The sequence below is a fragment of the Rattus rattus genome, chromosome 8 (genome assembly GCF_011064425.1).
Source record: "Rattus rattus isolate New Zealand chromosome 8, Rrattus_CSIRO_v1, whole genome shotgun sequence".
Lineage (NCBI taxonomy): Eukaryota > Metazoa > Chordata > Mammalia > Rodentia > Muridae > Rattus > Rattus rattus.
The window spans coordinates 51515484-51537101 of NC_046161.1; the positions used below are offsets into that span (position 1 = coordinate 51515484).

Genomic DNA, 21618 nt, shown 5'->3' on the forward strand with positions numbered 1-21618 from the left:
TCAGGTGTAGCTGGCAGAAATGGACAGCAGTGAGCACTTCCCACGGGCAGACACAGGACACTGGCTCGTGCAGCTGAACAAAGAGGCGGCTACATCTCCTGGCCATGCTTCCCTTTCAGCCCCACTCACAGAGACAGGGGGATGGACAAGATGGGATGGGAAGACGACTGGGCAGACAGGCAGCTCGGCGGAGGAAGCGCCGAGGCTGGGTGGCGGTGTCCTCATGGAGTGGTTTATTACGATTCCATCTCACAAGGCAGTGTGGGTGAGCGGCCACAGCACATGAAATCCAAGCCCCTGACAGATGCCTGCCTTGGGCACATGCAAACAGCGCACATGGTCAAGCGCAAACATAGGCGACCGAGGCAACACTGGACATGGAACACAGGATGGGGGACAGGCTGGGGTGATGGGTCCCTAGAGAGAGGCTGATTCCTCCCCACCCCCAGGGGCAGGACAGGAAAAATAAGATTCGTACTTCTTGTAAAATGCCCATTTGCTGGGTACTTTCTTTCTCCTTATGTTGAAAAATAATAAAAAATAAACACACGGAAAAAAATCTCAAAAAAGGAAAGGAATAAAACTCTAAGAAGGCGAATGATGGGGCTGAGAGAAGGCCGACCACAGGGGCACTGCCTCCCGCTCCTCGGCCTCCTCTCTTCTCAGCCCCTTCAGTGGGCGCCCTAAGCCCTATAGGTGGGTCCGTGAGAGAAGATGCCAGGCCTAGGTGGGGTCTCTGGGGGCCAGAAGGGACAGGCAGGTCAGAGGCAAGAGGCCTACCAGCCCGCTGGGGCTCAGTTCAAGTTCAGGCCCAGCAAGCAGCAGGGCACCAAATCTGTATCTTCTAGGCCCCATCCCTGCAAGGCCATGGCCTAGGCAGAGGCAGAGGTCACAGGTGCAGCTCATGGGTTCTGATGTGCTCGAGCTGCTCTCGAAGCTGCAGAAAGGTGGGCCGCGTGGCAGCATCCAGGTGCCAGCAGTTCTTCATAACATCATAGACTGCGGGTGGGCAGCCATCCGGAGCGTCCATCTTATAGCCCTTTTCCACCCGAGGGACGACGTCCTTCAGGGGCTGTGTGCAGGTGGTGTATGAATTCAGTGTCTTACAGCAGAAGGGAGCCCTACCCAGAAACCCCTCTCTAAGAAGGGCCTTCAGCCCTGCCTCAGGCCCAGATCAGGGAATGGCCTGGAAGGTACTCCGGACAGACCAGAGGTACTAAGCTCCAGCCAGGGAGGCAGGTCCCATGGATGCTACTCTTGCCACCCCACCCTGGGCTTCAGCCACACACTGGCTACCAGACCCATACTCACAATTCTTGGGTAAGGCACTCGCCCGAAGGAATAGATTTCCCAGAGAAGGATTCCGAAACTCCACACATCAGACTTGGTGGAAAATTTCTGCCACGTGGATAAGAGAGTCAGCATTGGACCCCAGGCAGCTCAGAAGAGGGGTGACTCCAGGACCCTTGCTCACCTTCTCTCTCAAGGCTTCAGGAGCTGTCCACTTGACTGGCAGTTTGCCTGTGTCCTGAGTGCTGGAAGCTTCCTTAGTGAGGCCAAAGTCACTGACTTTGGCCACGTTGTCCTCAGACACCAGCACATTCCGGGCAGCCAAGTCCCGGTGCACAAAATTGTTACCCTCCAGGTACTCCATGGCTTCACAGACGTCTCTGAGGGCAGGATAGCCACATATCTCTCAGACTGGGGCTCCCATAGCAGGGCAGGGTCTCCTTCAAGTTCTTATCCCCCCACCCAGGTTGCACCACTCACAGTGAGAATTTGAGGAGACAGTCTCCGCCTAGCACCGAACGACCACGTGATCGAAGATAGTCCACCAAACTCCCCTGGGGTAGGATAAAAAGGGATGGGAGGGAGGTGAGCAGGGAGGGACCAGAACTTGTGACACTTGTGATGTTCATATTGTTCAACCCACAATCACTGGGAGGCTTATGGGTGAGAAAACTGAGGTTTGAAAAGGTCTTATTTAAAGTTGGCCAATAAACGACTGGCCAGGCCCGACAACTTCAAAGCTCAGCAGGGGCAGAGTGGAGGGGCTGTGGGACGGGCAGGTTGAGGCTGAGGAGCACCTACCTTGGCCATGTACTCTGTGACGATGTAGAGCCCACCCTTCTCCTCCACAATCACACCCAGTAGCTGGACTAGGTTGCTGTGCCGAAGCTGCCTGTGGCAGGACAGGGTGGTCAGGAGTTCAGCCTGCCCATCCCCCCACACTCCACCCAGGCGGCCTGCCCTTATGTCCAGCCCAACTCACGTCATGACAGAGGCTTCAGCCAGGAAGGCCTGGGCTGTAGCATCATTCTTAATGCACTTGACTGCAACTTTGTTGCCTCGGTAATCCCCCAGCATCACATCTGTGGAGAAGCAGGGGCTGTTTCCTGGACTCTTGGGGCTCCCCCACCTCATCCCCCCACCCCCGCTCCCTCAACTCACCTCCAAACTCCCCCTTTCCTATCGTCTGTAGCAGCTTCAGTTCCTTCATGTTCAGGGCCCAGCCACCTGGGGACAGGGACCAGGAGGGAGGTGGTGTGTCAGGGAAGTGAACAGCTAATCTGAAGCACTTGAGATGACAGGCACAGGCTAAACTGTTTTAGATGTGGGTGTCTGGGGTTTCCAAGCCTCTAGGGTAAGGGCAGAGGGCCCGGGTGAGGGGAAGTGGGCAAGTGGGAGATCGGAGACATTGTGCACTCACTGCGGTAGAATTCATCTTGGGCCGCCACTGTGCCCTCCATGACCTTTGGTTTGATGAGGCGAGTGCAGAGTCCATCGGCATCTGTGGTGTAGTGCTGCAGAGGTGGGGCAGGCCCTCAGAACCAGACCTACTGGGCCCCATTTCTCATTGACCCACGCACTGTTCAGGTCTGACCACCAGAGGGCAGCAGAGGCCATTCCACACAGCCTTGAGCTGCTTTGTGTGGAGAGGGTTCCTCATTTCAAGAAGGGTGTAATGCCTGTCCATTTTCCACATCGCCCTATCCACACTCAGCTCCTGGACTCCCAACTGCCACTACTACTTTGGGCCTCACCAATATCTCAAGGTAGATAGCAAAACCTGCCTGCTCCCTATACCAGCCTCTACCAGGTGTACTCAGGGCCAATGTAAGCCAGAGATGAGAACGAGCTTGGAGGGAACCTATAGGTATCTGATGCCAGATATGGCCTGGCCAGAGCTGGGTGGAGCTGCTGTTGAAAGCATCAAGGACCTGTGAGTCTCAAGATTCTGAGTGCTGGAAGAAGTGAGTTCCGGATCACACGAGTGCTTCCCCTGCACAGATGAGGGGACCTTCACTGATCTGAACCTTTGTGTCCTTATCTATAAAATGGGGATACCACCCTATTTGTGGGCCTTTGGGGACAGAACTGAGCTCTCTCACACAGGTGGTGCTCCACACATGTGAGGAACCTCAGACTCAAAGAAGCCATCGACATGTCCAGGTCACCCTGCCAGGTGAGCTGGGTCTGGGTTTGTCCTAAGTGTCCTCAGGTAGACTCAGGCGCGAGTGTATGAGAAGGGGGCTCACCCCAGGCAGGCATGTTCCCCACTCACCTCCACCAGCTGCATGAGGTTCTCGAAGTACACCTCCTCATCAATGCTCAGCTTGCTCGCGTGATACATGATGCGGTAGTGTTCCACCTTGCCTTCACAGCTCACACACAGTGTGTAGTCCCCAGGGTAGTTGGTGCTTTCCCGCACCAGGAACAGGCCTGTCTCTGGTGGGTAGAGAAGCCGCTCTGCCTGCTCCCGTGTGATCTTGCCGTGGAACCAGCTACGGGTGGCAAGGCTGAGCATCACCAGGGTGCTGACCCGGAAGCTTCCGCCAGCCTCCTGCACACACCTTCCCAGAACTCCCAATCTAAGGACGTCATCTTCTTCCTGTACCCCTTTTTTCCTTCTGCATCCATTAGGTCCAGCCTCTGGCCCCATCCCTGGAACGCCCTCACCTCACAGCCCTAACTCAGGGCTGTTTTGCTCTGATGCCTTTCCAGGAGGACCACTGCCATTTCCTCTTTCCCCCAAACCAGGAGACTGCAGCCCTCCGTCCTCTTGGTACTCACGGCATAAGGCTGAGCTTGGTGCCTGCCTTCACACCCTCACGCTTCTGGACATAGTTGGCTGGGATGATGCCCTCACGGCCCACTTTGTTTTTGGCTTTGTACCAGTTGGGGTCCTGGAGAGAGAACAATACAGACACACTCTGAGGCCTGCCTCCCTCGGCCGAGCAGCCAAACCCAGAAGAAACCCTTGGAGGTGAGGGGATGGGCCAGGCATCGTAGGTCCCAAGTACCTTGGTGACAGCCACAATGGTGAGCACATCTCCTTTGCAGAAGGGAAGGTCTTGCTCGGCAGTGCCATGGAAGTTGTACTTGGCAATACATTCTGTACCGGATGGCCAGGAGGCCTAGAGGATAAGGGACAGGTGTCGGTACAGCCTGGGGAGCTTCTCTACCAACCTGCCCGAATGCCCTTGAGACCAAAGCACCTTAGCTGACCTCCATGAACCTGGGGAGATAACTTCTCCAGAGAGTTCTCAGCCCTTCTAGCTCAAATTCCTCTGTAGCCCTCTCTGGGGCCCTGTGCCCGACAGAGCACACTGGAATTAGTGTTACTTCACACAAAGTCCTGACTGGGATGGAGGGTTGGGCATGGGTTGGAACAAGCTGCTCTAAGTACCTATTCTTTGTCTGGCCTGGGGAGGGCAAGACATGGGACCACAGCCTCACGATACCTGTATAGCTGACATCTTCTGAGATGTGGCGTCCCCGTGCTACAGGAAGGCCGGTCTGTTACTTGGTACCATTAGAACTGCGGGAAAAGAATCAAGTTGAAGATGAGATGACCCCCACCCTGACTGTGATCATCACTTTTCCTTAAAGGAGTGCAAGCCGTGGTCTGTGACATGTGGGTCCTGGGCTGTTCTATCCAGCCTCAGGTAGACACACACAGACCTAAGAGTCCCAGAGGGGTGCCTACCAGTCCTTACAGGCCCCACAGAATGACCAAGAAGGCCAACGAGGCTGGGAAGACTACAGGGGAGGAAGTCTAGGGAAACTCTGAAACTGGGCAGGTGCTATGTGGTCCAGGAAAGCTTGTCCTGAGGCCTCTATACAGACAAATGTCTGTGTTTCCTTCTCAGCACACACCCAACAGAAAAGAGCCCGTGTCTACCAGGAGAGGGGCAGGCGCTCTCCGTGGTGTGCTTTATAGTAACTGGCAGATCAGGAACTGCCCAAGTGCTGAAAATAAAGTAGACAAGGTAGGGAGAAGTCACAGAAGGCAGGCAGGGCCCTTCTGTGATCACACGGTTAGATGGCAGGCCCACCTGAGATGGGACAGGTGAGGTCTAGCCTTTACTTTATAGCTATGTATACTACGAATGGAAGAGGACTTTCAGCGTGAGTGCTGTTATATGTGTATGAGCAAGTGCATGCACACCTGCACGTACACACATATGCCGGAAGCACGGAAGCTGAGCCCTTAAGACTTCAAAAGGTAGAGGACGGGAGCTAGGGATCGACCTTAGTGAATGGTGGTTCCCTGGAATGCTCAACGAGGCTCTGGGTTCAAACTCTAGTACAAGGTATGGATCTGTATGTTTTAAATCCATGAGCAATCAAGCAAATAAAATTTGATATAAAAAGATATTTGTTAGAAAAGCAGAGGGAAGAGGATGAGGCAGAGGGATGGCTAGTTGGAGGCCAGCCTAAGCTATATGGTTAAAAACTTGTTTTAAAAGAAAATGGCCAGAAAAAAATGACATAGAGAAGCTTAGGATATTAGGATATTAGCTTCTATTAGATACATGCACACAAAACACCAACACAGATAAAAATGAATGAACGAAGGAAGAAAGGAAGGAAGGAAGGAAGGAAGAACTGGCCTGGGTAGAAGCTGATGAAGCAAGGCTGAATCAATCTGGGCCTCTGTGACCCTCGACTTGCTGAGCCTATCCCAAGCACCCTTGTCTGTCTGCCGTATGAGAAGGGCTCCAGTGGCCCTGGCATGAACACTATAGGGTAGCAAGGAGCTTCCCTGTGAAGCGCTATGGTTGGACTCTGAGGGGGATAAGCTTGGGGAACTTCTTCAGGGAGCACACACTCCCAGAGTCCTCCAGAAGCAAGGGTAGAGAGAGCAGGGGAAAGTAACTCCTGAGCAGGACTCCTGGTTCTAATCAGACCTGAGCCCTGAACCTTGCTTTATCAACATGCCAACTCAGAGAGAATGAACAAACCCTTTGGGCCACATATCCCCTCCCCCTGAAACGGAGCACAGTGAACCCCCTCAAGAAGACTGTGGAGGGAACAGAATGAGACTCCAGAGTTGGAAGTGCCCGGCGTGCTTCCTGTCCCCTTCAAAACAGTCTTTCTTGTACCCAGAGCAAGCAAGGCTATCAAGCCTGCTGTCTAGACAGAAGCCCAGAGAGAGCATAATAGGACCCACTCCCTCACACCCAGTATTTCCCGGTCGGAGCCAGCATGAGCATGAAAACCACCTCCTGGGCCCCATGGATACTGTGGAAGAGCTGTGAGCCTCCCTACCCTGTTTCATACAAGTGACAACCAAGGTCCAAGAGGATGCCTGAGGTCACAAAGCCTGAACTAGGGTCCCACTGCAGTTAGCTGAGTCCCAACCTTAGGGTCCTTCTGTGGAGATCCTATTAGCTCACCAGCTCTCCACAACTCCTCCTCCCTTTCCACATTCAGAACTCACTGCTGCCACCACAGGAGGGAGCGGAGGCTGGGCACAGTTAGTCACCCTTCCAGCTGTCAGTTTGCAAACACTCCTTCCTGGCCTGCAGCTGCCGTGCCACCTCCCTGCTGCCTTGATGATAATAATAAAGATAATCACAGGCCCTGTTTCTGACACTTACTCAGTGTCAGGCCTTATCCTTGGCACTTCACGGCTCGTCCAATCCTAATGACTCTGAGAAACAGAGGGGCTATTATTACCAACCCCATTTTACAGATGAGGCCCCCAAGTAAAGCCTAGAGTATGTGAGACCTTGCCTGAGGTCACAGCAGCTCCGGTGAGATGTCCCATCCTGCTTCAGTCTGACTCCTGAGCTCCTTGGCTAGGACTCCCTGCCCACCTGGTGGCCTCTCCCTTCCATCCCTCAGATACCCTCAGGGACTGCTGTCTATCAGGGCCATACAGGACAGATAGCAGCCATGAGGGTAAGGACGTGGGGAGAGGATGGAACAAGGCAGCAGTGGTCAGGGGATGCTGCCTAGAGCAGACGGCTGCTCAGCCACCAGATCTAGGAGGATCGACCCTCCTTGATTCCACAGCAGCACCTTCTGAGACTCTGTTTCCTCATGTACACAACAGCTAGGTGAGAAGCCAGCAGCTCCCAGGGCTGCTGTGACACCTGGATCACTGCGTACTTTACCAGACATCCCCCAACCTGTCAATCATGGTGAGGTCACCAGGCTAGGACGGCTGAGCAAGCTGCCTTGTCTTATGGTTTCTCCAGCACAGTCTGAGGCTGATAGCCAGCCAGCTTACAGAGCCTACTTATTGAAAGCCACTTCCCAACGAGCCAGGGAGCAGGCACAGAGGAAGGTCCTTTGTGGGGCCACTTGCATGACCAAGGCGCTCTAGGAAGGCAGTGCAGGACCACTGTTCTGGGAGTAACGCTGCATCCTGGCCCTATGACCTCTGGGCAGTCCGAGAGCTCCCCACATTTGCTGGCTTCAAGCACTGTGCCTGTTTCCCTTCCTCACACCTATTCTTTTTTTTTTTTTTCAAACTGATAAATGACAATTTTATTTTTTTATGCATAAAGGTCGATGAAAAACCATTACTAGTTCTAGTAAAACATTTCAATTCAAAAGTATAGGGGTTGGGGATTTGGCTCAGTGGTAGAGCGCTTGCCTAGGAAGCTCAAGGCCCTGGGTTCGGTCCCCAGCTCCGAAAAAAAAGAACCAAAAAAAAAAAAAAAGAAACAAAAGTATAGTAAGTGTACTTATTAAATACCACTTTCTAAAGTACAGCTTTAAAACAGCTAACATGCTTTTTCAATTTCAGTACAATGGATCCAAGACCAGGAATACAGTTACATGTGTCAAGGCTAGATTACAAATTATCATAGTCATCATCATCGTCATCATCATCATCTTCACGGTTTCTTTTCAGTGCAGTTGCTGACTCACTGGCCATATTTTGTGATACCATATTAGTGGTAATAAGAATGTTTTTGGACCCAACTAATGATGGATTAATAAGAACAATCTGAACTGCTGGTGCTGCAGGAATGGAAGCTTTTACAGCAGGGGACTGAGGAGCAGGCGTCTGTGCTGTAAACCTCTGCCCTGTGAGGGACATCGGAGTGCCTACTTTAGTTGACACAGACATGGCTTGCCTCACACCTATTCTTAAGATACCTTCACTCTCCCTACTTACTTGCCCTCTCCCTTCATCAAAGGGACTTTTATGCAGCCTGTTGTACACAAGCAAAAAACAACATATAATAGGATATCCCTCTCTGTGGTGGCCAAGAGATGGGGAGAGAGATACCTTCCTTATCTTTCACCTTATCTTAAAAAAAACAAAACAACCTTTAAGCCCAGGACCTGGAAGGCAGTGATAGGTGGATCTCTGAGTTCAAGGCCAACATGGTTTACAGAGAGAGTTCCGGGACAGCCAGGGCTATGAGAAACCTGTTTCAAAAAACCAAAATGAAACCAACCAACCAACCAAAGACCTGAAGAGCTAGATCAGTGGGTAAAATGTTTGCTGTGAAGACCCAAGTGAATCTGAGTGCCGGAAGGCAGGAGCAGGGATTCTAGAACTGCCTAAGCTACCTATCGAGGCCCAGGTTGCAGGGAGAGACCCCATCCCTAGAACAAGGTGAACAGTTCCTGAGGAATGACACCTGAGGTTCCCTCTGGCTTTTACATGCATGTGCACACAGGCATATTCACACATGAGTGCACATGTACACACACACACACACACACACACACACACACACACACACACACACCCCACACTGAAAGACCCAACTCTGCAGAGTAAAGGATCTGATGCCTGTGACGAGCAATCCAGCATCCATGTGGGGACAGCAGGTCAGTGAAGCACACTGTGAAGCGCATGGGGCCCTGGGCTCTGATCCCCCGGTAACACAGTGGCACCTGTGGCCAAGCCTGACAAAACAAGTGTGATGTACACAGGCACCCCTGCACACAAATCATAACAAAAAGTAAGAGGTAATATAAATGTGGCAAAATGTTAAAAACACATAAATATAGACAAAGGATCTACAAGTGTCTAACTGCTTCTACTACTACTACTACTACTACTACTACTACTACTAATTATTATTATTATTATTATTATTATTATTAATATTAATATTATTATTTCCACTTTTTGGTGATTTTTGAAACACTCAAAACCAAAAAAAAGGCTAATGCAGATACAGGTGACCTATAGTGTACTATAAATTGTGGGTGGGGTTTTTGTTTTATTTTGTGGCTGCTATTGTTGGGTTTTTTTTTGATTTTTTTTTTTTTTTTTTTTCTTCTTTTTTTTTTTTTGGGGACCGAACCCAGGGCCTTGTGCTTGCTAGGCAAGCGCTCTACCACTGAGCTAAATCCCAACCCCTTTTTTTTTCTTTTGTTTGAGAGAGAATATCTCTACATAGTCCTGGTTATTCTAGAATTCATTATGTAGATCAGGCTGGTTGGTCTCCAACTTACTGAAATCCTCCTGCCTCTGCCTCCTGAGTGCTGGGATTAAAGACATGTGCCACCATGCCCAGCTGTTTTGGGATTTTTGATACAGGTTCTTGTTATATAGTCCAGACTGATTTCAAATTCTGAGATACTCAGTCTCCAGGACAGGGTTACAGGTAAGCACCACCACACCCAGGTATAAATTGTGTTAAAATCTTTTATTACATTTTATTTATTTTATATGCATGTGGATGCATGCCCCACAGTACATGTGAAAGTCAGAGGGTAACTTGTGGAAGTTGGTTCTCTCCCTCCACTGTTCACAAGTGGAGCTTCCCTAGCTCACAAGTTGTGTTTTGTAGAAACACATACACATTCCTGAGCTTACAGACGCCTAGGTAGTTTTTGAGACACAGAGAAGGCTGGAGAGATGGCTCAGAAGTTAAGAGCAAGTTACTCTTGCAGAGACCCTGGGTTCCGCTCTTAGCACACATATGACAGCTCCTAAATGTCTGTAACTTCACTTCCAGGGACTCCAACCCCCTGTACTGAACTCCATTCCCACTAGGCACACACATGATGCATATCCATATGCAAGCAGAACACTCATACACACAAAATAAAATAAACACCCCTTAAAAACAAGTAAATAAAAGAAGTTGCCTCTGGGATGGGATCAAATTAAAGGAAAACCTTTTTATTCCGTATTTCCTTTTTAAAAAAAAAAATTATTTATTTTATGCATGCGAGTACGTTGCTGTGTTCAGACACACCAGAAGAGGGCATCAGATCCCATTACAGATGGTTGTGAGCCACCATGTGGTTGCTGGGATTTGAACTCAGGACCTCTGGAAGAGCAGCCAGTGCTCTTAACCACTGAGCCATCTCTGCAGCTTATTCTGTATTTCCTGTTTTGCTATATATATATTGAGACTTGTGTAGTCCAGGCTAACCTGTAACTCACTATGTAGCCAAGGATAGCTTTAAATTACTGAATCCGCTGTCTGCCACCACACCCAGTTTATTTAGTGCTGGGGACTGAACCCAGGACTTCAGGCAGCCCCAACACTGCCGACTGAGCTATATCCTCAGTCTTGGTTTTATTTTAAAGTTACAAACATCTGTATTACCTTCCCCTTAAAAATAAACTTGAAGGGGTTGGGAATTTAGCTCAGCGGTAGAGCGCTTGCCTAGCAGGCGCAAGGCCCTGGGTTCGGTCCCCAGCTCCGAAAAAAAGAAAAAAAAAAAAAAAAAACAACTTGAAAATACACCACTTTTGAAAGCCACTTCCACCAGGAATCTTTCCTTGGTTCTCCAGCTGTGCTGGCTGGCCCTGGCTCCATGGTCTCTCATATCACAGTGCTCTATCAGAGGACCTTGCTAGTGGCCTATGGTTGAGGTAGAAAGGAAGCTCTGTGTAGGTGGAAGAGGGGAGCTAGTCTGACTCATGTCTGCCAGTATGGGCTGGGCTGAGAGCTGCTACTCAGCAATGAGGGAGGAATGAATGAATGAATGAATAAACGAATGAACAAACAAACGAGAAAAGACAGAAAGGAAAGGAAAAGCCTGTCTGCTTACAGCACACTAGGTCCTGTAACCAATACGACTATATTTAACCCCAGAGGGTCAGCAGCTGCTATCTACCCCCACAGGGCTGGAGAACAGGGGCTTGGGATTGTGGCAGGGCCAACATTTCTGTCTGACTTCCTGCCCTAAACTCTGCTCCCAGCAGCCCTTGTGCTGGGGTCCCGGGAACAGGCTGGGCATTGTGCCCAAGCGCTGAGGTCAGTGGCTGCAGCCTCAGGCGGGCCTTTCTTGGGAGCCTAAGCTGTCCAGGAGAGGACCTAAGTGTGGGGGGATAGGGGCCCAGACACTCCCAGGCTGCCCTCTTCTTGCTCCGGAGGCAGCTGCAGACCCCAGAACCAAGCACGTGCAGAGGCTAGAGTAAGTCAAAAGACTCTAGCCCTGCCCCCTCGCCAAAACTCCACTGCTTAATGGGGCGTGGGAGCTTTCAGAAACTGTTTACACGCAGCTAAAAATACCCACTGAAAAGGGAAGTGTACCAGAGACCTGGGGGGACTGGCTCTATGGCCCACAGAGACTCTGGTCCTGCTATAGGACCCAGCTGCACTGTCTGCAGGGACACACAGAGAGACACAAAGACACAAAGACACAAAGACACACACACACACACACACAAAGGGGGGTGGAGAGAAAGAGAGAGAGAGAAAGAGAGAGAGAGAGAGAGAGAGAGAGAGAGAGAGAGGGCAAAACCACTTGTGGCAACAGGAAGGTCTTCTGCTCTCACTCTGCTGGTGTTTCTGTACGTCAGTGGTCAAGTTGGGCAGGAGGAGGAAGGCCCATGAGACTCTTGTCATAGAGATCTAAGAACCTGATTCAGCCTCTCCTCTGTGACCAACCTGTTGAGGTACTGAGGATTCTGACAAAATACACTCCAAGCTCCTGTCTTTCTCAGTGCAGAATGGTCCGTCAGCCAGGTGTACCAGTGCCTCAAAAACCTGAAGCTTTGGGTATAACTCAGTGGTCAAGCATGTGTATAGCATGCTCCCTCCCCTGCCTTGTGCTTCCCCCAGTGCCTTAACAATGGAGTAGAGGCAGAGTTACCCATCAGCTTGCAGGAAAGAGGCGAGGGGAGCTAGAAAGACAGGAAAAGGGGCATCTAGAACAGGCCAGGGTTAAGACTTATATAGAATTACTGAAGGATTCGATCAAGGCAGCCAAAGGAAGTTTCCTACATGTCTAGGGCAGACAGGGGCAAAGGTGAAGCTGCAGTCTTGGGCACACCCCCTCACAGGGCAGAGCACCTGAGGAGGGCAGCCAGCCAGCAGCAGAGCTGGTTTGGTGGCTACAGTCAGCCCCACCCCTGGTCCTGCAGAAGGGCTCTCAGGCTGATGGCACTGTCACCCAGCCACACACTGAACAGAGGGCTGGGGGGGGGAGGGCTGTGTTCTCACTAACCCAGCAGTTCACACAGGCCCTCAGCACCCTGAATGTACAAACACCACAGAAGGTCTGAAAGCACAGACCTGTGGAACACTCAGAGCTCTGGGCAAGAGGGGATAGAAAGATGGCTGGCTTGGCTTCTGGGGCATGCTTCCCTGTTCCCATCCGCAGGCTCCCTCAGCCATCAGCACCCCTGACTTAAGAGGAGGACTGAGTTTAATGACTGAAAAATGTTAAGAGAACCAAATTATGGCAACTCACTGGGGCTCAGCGAGACCGGAAATCCTGTCTGGAAGTTTAGGAGCAGTAGGGGTGAGTTAAGAGGAGGCTAACGGGGAGCCTCCTCCCCAGGGTACACTGTGGCTTGAGGCTGCCACTCCTGGCCCAGAAAGGTTTCTAATTACCACTCAGGAGCCTAATTACTTACATGCACTGGGCCTCTGGGCCTCCAGGTCTCCCCAGGGTCCTACCCCAGGCCCCTGCCCCCCACCTCTTAGTTTAAGGGCCAGGTCTTTGCATTTTTCCTTTGCCTGTATTTACATACAGCTTCCTCTCTAACCTCTAACAACCCTTTAAAGTCATGCAGTGGCTCTGTTTCACAACCCGCACCCTCAAAGTCTCCTAGCCATGTTACAAGAGAGGAGACTGAGGCCCAGGGAATAAGAGAATGGTCTGGAACTCTGGGTGGCAGATTTCTGGTCTTCAGCACTTGAGACAGAGGCTGGTGAATCTCTGTGATCTGAAACAAGAATGGTCTACAAAGTGAGACCCTGCCTCAGAAAAACAAAAGCAGCCAAGGAACCAACAGAACAGGTGTAGCAGAGTACACCGTTCAGAATGCTAAGCTATGGACACTGCACCAGGACCAAGACCTAGGAGAAGGGGGTACCCCAACACTAGCAAGATCAACAGAAAAGGAAAGCAGAGCGCCAACAGCCTGCTGCTCTAACATAGTTCAAGGCTCTGTATCAGCTGCTTAAGCCTCCCCTCCCATCACAAGTCCTGGCCATCACCTCGGGTACCCATTGGCTTCCCAGTGCTTGAACAGGGGCTTAAGCTTACTTATGCTGGGACCTGGGTGAGCAGACTTCCCCAAGTTTTCCTTGGCAGGATTACGTGATATCCTGAAAGAATAGAACAGGGATGCTAGGGGCAACTGACTACTCACAAGTCCCTCTCGTTCTAGCAAGCTGAGGTACACCTGTGCGCTCTCTCCTGGCCGTCTGCATATCTGGCCTGTGCACGGACAGATCAGAATATCGTTCAGAGTCTCATAGAAGAGCTCAGAGAAGGCAGCAGCCTCCAAGAAGACACAATCACTGAACAAAAACCTGAGGCTCTCTGGCTCTTCGGATACTTTTCACAAACCCTACTGTCCCTCCAAGAAGTCCTCCAGGCTGTCCTAGCCCATGCAGATTCTAGCAGTTTTGCAGGAGGGGGAACCATAGGCTTGTGCTGCCAGGCTTCCCTGGGCCCAGCCTCCTCTGTGGCCAGTAATGGAGCTCGTCCATCCTCCTGTCCTTTTTCCTGTAGTGTGCACATTACAGGCTGCAATGCCCTGAGGCTGGGTGAGGACCAGGTGCCAGGCTGGGCTGGGCTGGGTTGAAGAGCAGCAGCCAGGATGTACGGGTCGGATGACACCCAGGTTTCGTCCGCCCACAAGCCTTCCAACCGTGCAGAACCCAGGGCAGCCGGGGAGCGCCCAGCAGCTCTCTTCTGCTAGTCTGCAGACCGCGGAAGAGAGGCGGAGGGAAGCTGCGGTCGGTCGGAGGGTGTGCACTAGTGTGCTGGAAGAAGCTGTCCTTCTCACAGAACCAGGAAGAGAGAGCAGGCAAAACAGGGTAGGCGGAGCTGTGTGGGGCCTCCAGCCCTGGGGCCTCCACTGGGGAGCTCCCGGCTAGTCGAGGGCAAGTCAATTCAAATTCACTCAATGAGCCTCAGTTTCCTCGTGGGAAAAATGGGATTCTCTCTCTCATCCTGCACCCCATTCGTGCACTCTGCAACCAATGGGTGTAGCTGGATGCAATATGCCCAATAAGAGAGCATCCCCCAGTTCTCGGAGCACTCCTGACGATGGAGATTAGGACTCAGCCACCCAAGCCCAGTCTTTCCCTGTTCACTTCTTCTCTCAGCCATGCAGGGAGCACACTCTCTTCCTTCTCCGGCTCTTTATTTTTAGGCCTGAATTTGACTTTAATCATTACTTAGCGGATTCTATTTCAAGCCCTTGGATGAAGGGACCCAGAAAAGAGGAGGGAGGCAGTGCTCCCTGCTGGGTTTAGGGAGCAGCCTGCTCCTCCACCCATCCTGTCCCTATCCAAGGGCGGGGGAAACTGAGAAACACCCAAAGGCCAGCATCTTGGATAAGACCCAACCCTGTGACCTCATCCCACTGAAGCTAGGGGGACAGGAGGGTAGTAGTAATGCCTACTTTCATGCCACTAGTACGAGAGAGAGACAGACAGACAGACAGAATGTATGTGTCAAAGTTTGTTAGTCAGGGTCCCCAACTACAAGCCCAAGAGACTTCGGCACTGAAAGGGTCACATCAGTACTCCTCACCTAGGTTAGTTCTGCACCACCCTAGTCAATTAGGGCTACAGTCTTTTGGACCCAGGGTGTGCAAGCAGTGGGTTTCTTCCCACTGCCCATATCACAGAGAGACACAGCCAGGTTAGATCTGCAAAGGAGAACACTAACTCATAAGCCTAGTTTCTAACTCTCAGGTGCAAGGCTCCCCTCCATAATCTAATCTTTCCCTTCCTTGGTCACTGGAGAAAACTGAGGCTGGCCTGACTAACTCTGGCTCTATTTTCCACTGGAACGTGAAGCCTAGGACAGCCATACAGAATCTGGGAGGCAAGGGGACTTGTCACGCTGGGAACGGTGGTTTACGCACACCTGTAATCTTGATGCTCTGGAGACTGAAGCAGGAGGATCTCAGGTTCAAGGCCCTGTGGTGAGAACGTGTGTGTGTGTGTGTGTGTGTGTGTGTGTGTGTGTGTGTGTGTGTGTGTGTGTGTTGGGAAGCAACAACAGTAGTTAGCTATTCTCAACTCCAAGGAGGATCTCAGGTTCAAGGCCCTGTGGTGAGAACGTGTGTGTGTGTGTGTGTTGGGAAGCAACAACAGTAGTTAGCTATTCTCAACTCCAAGGCTGTGAGGGGGAATGGGTGGGGTTAGGCCTTGGACAGCAACTAGCAGCCTATCTTCTTAAAGCCAGCCCCATGCCCTGAGGCAGCCTATCACAAGGTGATGGGAAGGGAGTGGGGCACCAGTAGACAGACACAGCAGCCTAGAATACAAGGTCAAAGGTTTTCAGAGGGGCTGGGACACCTTACCAAAGATGGGTGAGAGGTCATTCATTCTGGGGCCCGTGGCTCAGGGATCTCTCTCCCATTCCAAGGCAGCCACACTAGCCACTGTCCTATGTTCTCTCCAGTTTCTTAGTAGGTTGTTTAGTTCAGTGTCCTCTGAGGTATAAGGATCACTGTCTTGTTAGCTACGCTCAGGGGACAGGGGTATGGCTGGGCCTGGGATCCACATACTTAGCTGCTAAACTGCCTGCTCTCTACTAGCTGCTTGTAGGGTGTGTAGTAACAGCCCACAACACTGACAGATGGAGGCCCGGCACACTCTGGGAGAGGGCTTGGTGACGAAGCAGCAGCAGAGCTCCTGGAAACACCCTGAAGCTCTGTAGAGGCAGTTACCATGACAGGTAGCTCAAGAAAAGCCCAGCGACACAGTAGTAAGTGGGAAAAGAGTCGAGGCACACACATTTAAATGCTAACAGCAGCAAACGAAGAAGATCAGGAAAACAGGGCTCTAACGTGCCGACGGTTCCTGCCTGGCAATTAGTGGGTACTGCGTTTTGTTTTCTAAAATTTCTGGGGTTTGTTTTCTTTCTTCTTTTTTAAAGATGGAATCTTAGTCTGGAGCCCGTGCCGGCTTTGAATTTGGAATCACTCCTGTCTCGGCCTCCCTAGGGCTAGGATTACAGGTGCATGCCAGCACATACGGACCTCACTGCTCTCCAAACAGTAAGATCAATGCACACAGTTACATGTGAATTCACACCAACTTTCCTAGGGCCCGTCAGCTCTGGCCCAGGTCCTCAGGACTTTTCTGCTATGGAGCACCCATTCCCATCTGGAACACTCCCTCAGACACGAGAGGGTATCTCTCTACCTTCCTTCCCAGACTCAACTTCCTTCCCATCTCTGTTCTTTGATGGCTATGTGTCAAGGCTTTGAAATTCTTCAAAAGATGGACCCGGGTGGTCCTACCATTCCAAGGGGATCCAGGAGGATTATTGGGGAGGTTGAGTCACACTCTGGGTCTCTGGCTTCCATCCCTACCTGTACTAGCATGAAGGAAGCTGGAATCCGCTCCTTTACCAACATGTGGGCTACTCCGTGGGGACTGGCCCCTGAAGAGCAGTGACCTGTAGCCGGGAAGGTATCTCTGCTTTCCTGATCTCTTCCTTGTTCCCATCCCAACACAGAAAGACTAGCCCCTTCTGATAGGGGAAAGTTAGTTCATCAAATGAGACTCACAGCCTCAAACATGTGCTAGCCCAAATGAAGCTGCGTTCTAAAAGGCCTCTGGTCTCGGGCCACACCCTTGCAGCTAAGTTGGTAAGAAGCACCCAGCCATGTCAGGCCTACCACAAACCCTGAGGCTGGACAGAAGTTCGGGTTGGGCATGAGGCGGTGTCAGTATAGACGCCCCCCTCCCCCAACCCCCAGTGCCCAAGGGCAAGGGCCTGAGCAGGACAAAGCAGCCTGTGGCTCCAAGGGGGCCTAGGCAGAGTTCAGCATCCTGAAGGGATCTGGAAGATCCTGCTGCACTGCCAACCTCACCGCCTCTGGCCTGATCCTGTTGTGACCACTACCAAGACACCACGGCATCCAGGGTACAGAGAGGCAGAAACAAGCTCCAAGTGTCCACATTCCCCTGATACTTTCAGGCCAAGGCTGTCTCCCTCTCTGCCTACGCGACCCCATTCAGGTTCTGTTTGAGCCCTTCGGGAAATGGGGAAGGCAGGGTAGGACTAACTACCAGGCCCAGAACCAGGCTTCTGCACAGCACAGCACACCACAGCACACCACAGATGGCCCACAGCAGTAGAACCAGTCCAGATACCAAGGGGAAGTCTTATAAGCAATACATTGAATGTCTTAGCCCCTAAGAAGACAGACACTAGAGCCGGAAGCCCTTTCCCTCTTCTCTAGTCCTCTGCAGGGGAACACGTGCTCACCCCACAAGGTCCCTCTTGGGTCAGGCTGGAGACAGCCAGTGTCCCTGGTAGGTACAGAGTGGGTCTGGTTCCCCTCCACCTACAGCCATCCTTCTCTGTACAAGTGGGAATGAAAGACAGCCAGCCTCTCTCCTCCAAGGGCCTGGAATATGACCTGCCCCTTGGGCCTCAGTTCCCCGCTGTACAAAATGATCAAAAAAAGCTCCTACTTAAACTCCAAAGATCCAGTGACTGGACACACCCCTTCCAAATAACTGGTCTGGGTCCTGAGAAGCCTGGGAAAACCGACTGATGCTGGGGGAGGGGGAGGGGGTAGAGTACTAATGCCCAGTGTCACCTCTATGCAGACTGGAAACCCTGCCCAGTTTCTCCACCCGAGGGTCAGAGGTCCCTTGCTTTAAGCCTGGTCCTCTGAAAGGCCAAGGGTGACAGGCTCAGTTCAAGGACCCAGGCTTCTATCAGGGATAAAGGGAGGTGGCATGGCCCTGGGCTGCTTAGAGTCAGTAGAACCTCAGTGCAGGACTGAAGAAGAGTTCAGAACCAAGCAAGCTAGGGTACCTTCAGGGAAGCCCTGAACAGGAAAGGGCAAACTCCCAGGAGTCCGGCCCATACTGCTTCTCTTCCTCCGGGGTCCAGCCACTTCCCACTCTGCTCTCCACACGGGAGTTGGGGGGTGGGAAGGTAGGACTCAGCTGACCTAAGCCGAGTCTCTTGTGGTGCAGGATAGTATCTCCCTCGTGGCTCCTTCCCAGTAGTGTTCTGACAGTGATTCCCGGGAGAATTCGAACCCGTTTGGGGGGTGGGGGGGATGGGTGTGGGCGCGGCGGCGGTGGCTATAGAGGCGGGACGAGCGACCTCCTCCCTTCTAGGGGGCATTCGGACACCCACCTCCTTCGGGGCTACCCAACACTTACCTCTCTGGGGGCACTGCGGTCCAGGCCTCCTCACCGCGGGCGGCATCAGTGGCCTACAGGACAGTCCATGCGGCCAAGGGGGAGGGGAGGGGCGCAGGGGTCCCCAGGGGGTGCGGTACAAAGAGGTGTATGGATGCGAAAAGAGAGGGAGGAAGGACCGCCAGACAGGCAGGGGGACTGCCGCGCAGCCCCAGGCGGGGAGGGAAGAAAGGCGGGGGAAGGGGGCGGGAGGGAGTCCGGGGGGAGGAAACAATGTAGCCGGCGCGGCCCCGGCAGAGTTCCGCTTCCGAACGCGGCCACCGAGGTTCGGTTTGGGGACGTCGCGCCGGCCGCCGGGGGCCGCCCCGGGCGTTCGATCACGGTCTGCGGGGCTTGTCTGAGCCCCACACCCAGGAGGCTGGGCGGCCAGAGGCTGGCCAGGAGGGAGGGACCGCTGGCTGGGGGACGGCCCCGACGGCGGCGCGGCCGGGGCTGACCCTGCTCGGACCCCACCCCGGTGGGAAACCCCGGAGCAGGGCGCGGGGTGGCGCGGGAGCGCAAGGAAGGTAGCAGGCTCGGCGGTGGTGGCCAACCTCAGCTCGCCCGGGCTCCGATGGGAGGAAGCTCGCAGGCCTAGTGAGAGGAAGCGCGGCCCGGATCCTCCGCCCGCTGCGGCGCGCCTGCGCGAGGGGGCCTGCCCGGCGCGCAGCGGGGCGTGAGTCAGCGCCCTCTGCTGGACCTTGGAGGAAATGCGGGGGGTGTGTCCGCGCCTATGCCCTGCCCCCACAGGCTGGCCTTCGCGAAGCCTCCCGAAGGTCCTTTCAGAGGGCCACCAGCGTGCTAGAAAGAGCCAACCTCTCAAACTTCTCTAGGCGAAGCTTCCTTGCTAGAATGGAGGCTAGGCCTAGACTTTTGAGTGACAGTAAGCATGCATTTACACCGCCCCTGCTTTCTCTCTCTGTAGTCTACCACCTTCTTCTTCTTCTTCTTCTTCTTCTTCTTCTTCTTCTTCTTCTTCTTCTTCTTCTTCTTCTTCTTCTTCTTCTTCTTCTTCTTCTTCTTCTTCTTCTTCTTCTCCTTCTTCTCTCTTCTTCTTTCTTCTTCTTCCTTCTCCTTCTTCCTTCTTTCTTCTTCTTCTCTTCCTCTTCCTCCTTCTTCTTCCTTCTCCTCCTCCTCCTCCTCCTCCTCTTCCTCTACTTCTCTTCTTTCTCCTCTTCTCCTTCTCCTCCTTCTTTGTAGTTTTTTTTGTTTGTTTTCTTTTGTTTTTCCAAGATAGGGTCTCACTGTGTAGCCCTGGAACTCACTCTGTAGACCAGGCTGGCTTCAAACTCATAGAGATCTGCCTGCTTCTTCCTCCCAAGTGCTAGGATTAAGGGTGTGCATCACCACCGGCCAACAGGAGTCCACTTCTTAAAACTTCTATTTCTGGGGTTGGGGATTTAGCTCAGTGGTAGAGCGCTTGCCTAGCAAGCGCAAGGCCCTGGGTTCGGTCCCCAGCTCCGAAAAAAAGAAAAGAAAAAAACAAAAAACAAAAAACTTCTATTTCTGTCAAGTTCTTGTTAGGGGTTGGCGCAGAAAGATTGTCACAAAGAACAAATTGGTAAAAAAATGAAAAATTGTACCAGGTCCACAGGAACCAGGAAAGAAAGGTATGTGGGTTGGTTTCCTAGAGCTGGGAAAACACAGGGAGCAGTGAGACTTGACTTACACTGTGGGTAGGGGAGAGTAGTGAGAGATGCTGTCCTCTAAGCTACAGGGGCAAAAGAACCAGAGAGCCTCTTGGAACTCTCTTGGACTTTATTTTCAGCTTAGCAGCAATAAGGAAGTTGTCATTGACTGTGTAACGTTGGACAAGTTACCTAATCTCTGTCTGTCCTACTGCACTGTGGTTTGGTAAAATGAGCAAAAGTAATACCACCAACTTGGTAAGGTTTTGTGGAGAGGAAATGAGTTAATAGGTTTGAGGTGCTTGGTGTGCAGTGGCACGCGGTGAGTCCTCAATTAAACACGGGCTGTTATTACGGGCCATCGTTAACGAGGATCCAGGATCCTCCCTGAGCAGTTTGCTCTTAGCTACAGGAGCAAGCAGTGCTCAGGCGTGAGAGGGGCACAGTGACTAAGAGAGAAACCAGGAAGTCCACTGCAGGTGCTAGGTGTAGGAGCCTTTCTAAGGACCAGGACTGAAAGAAGCAACCAGTTTAGGAGGGGGATCTTCAGAAGGGAGAAGAGAAGCCGCGGGTAGAGACTTGGAATGTAATATAAAGTAATAACGGAGGGGAAGAAGCGGGCAGGAGAGAGTTCTGTGAGAGACGGGGTTACAGAGCGCAAATAACTTAAAAAAATGTTAGAACAGGAGCTGGATGTGCTCAACCCCCACCCTCAGAGTACAGGCTGGTCCTCTGACCAGCATGCCTCGTACCAGTTTGCTTACAAGGAACCACTTCTTTAGGGATACCTTTGGTGAAGGCATCTAGTAGATCTCAGTGACACAGAGGGGAAAAAAAAAAACAACAAAAAACAAAAAACCAACCCAACCCAGATATTTGGGGATAGAATCTCAAGGTTAAATCTCAAGAGCTATGTGACTTTGAACTAGTTACCTAAGGTCTCTGAACTGTTTCCTCTTCCGTGAGATTAGGCTAAGAGCATGCCTCTTTCATGAGAGATGGTGCAGATTCAACAAGATAACAGGCCTGGGGTGACTGGGTGTGTGTGCGCGTGTGCGTGTGTGTGTGTGTGTGCGCGTGAGTATGTGAGTGAGTTCGTGTGCGTGTCTGTGTGTGTGTGTGAGTGTGTGTGTGTATGAGAG

General features: G+C 52.1%; 1 protein-coding gene across 1 annotated transcript; it reads right to left on the reverse strand.

The window, feature by feature from the left end:
- Positions 1 to 210: 210 nt before the first annotated feature.
- On the reverse strand, positions 211 to 19462 carry Csk (C-terminal Src kinase). Its single transcript, XM_032911356.1, has 13 exons — positions 18831 to 19462; positions 4746 to 4822; positions 4305 to 4418; positions 4075 to 4187; positions 3566 to 3785; positions 2711 to 2804; positions 2452 to 2517; positions 2273 to 2372; positions 2092 to 2182; positions 1771 to 1844; positions 1475 to 1670; positions 1312 to 1398; positions 211 to 1072 (listed from the first exon to the last, which is right to left on the reverse strand). The coding sequence occupies exons 2-13, from the start codon at positions 4758 to 4760 to the stop codon at positions 890 to 892; spliced, it is 1353 nt and encodes a 450-aa protein (XP_032767247.1). The 5' UTR covers positions 4761 to 4822; positions 18831 to 19462; the 3' UTR covers positions 211 to 889.
- Between the last annotated feature and the right edge of the window lie 2156 nt (positions 19463 to 21618).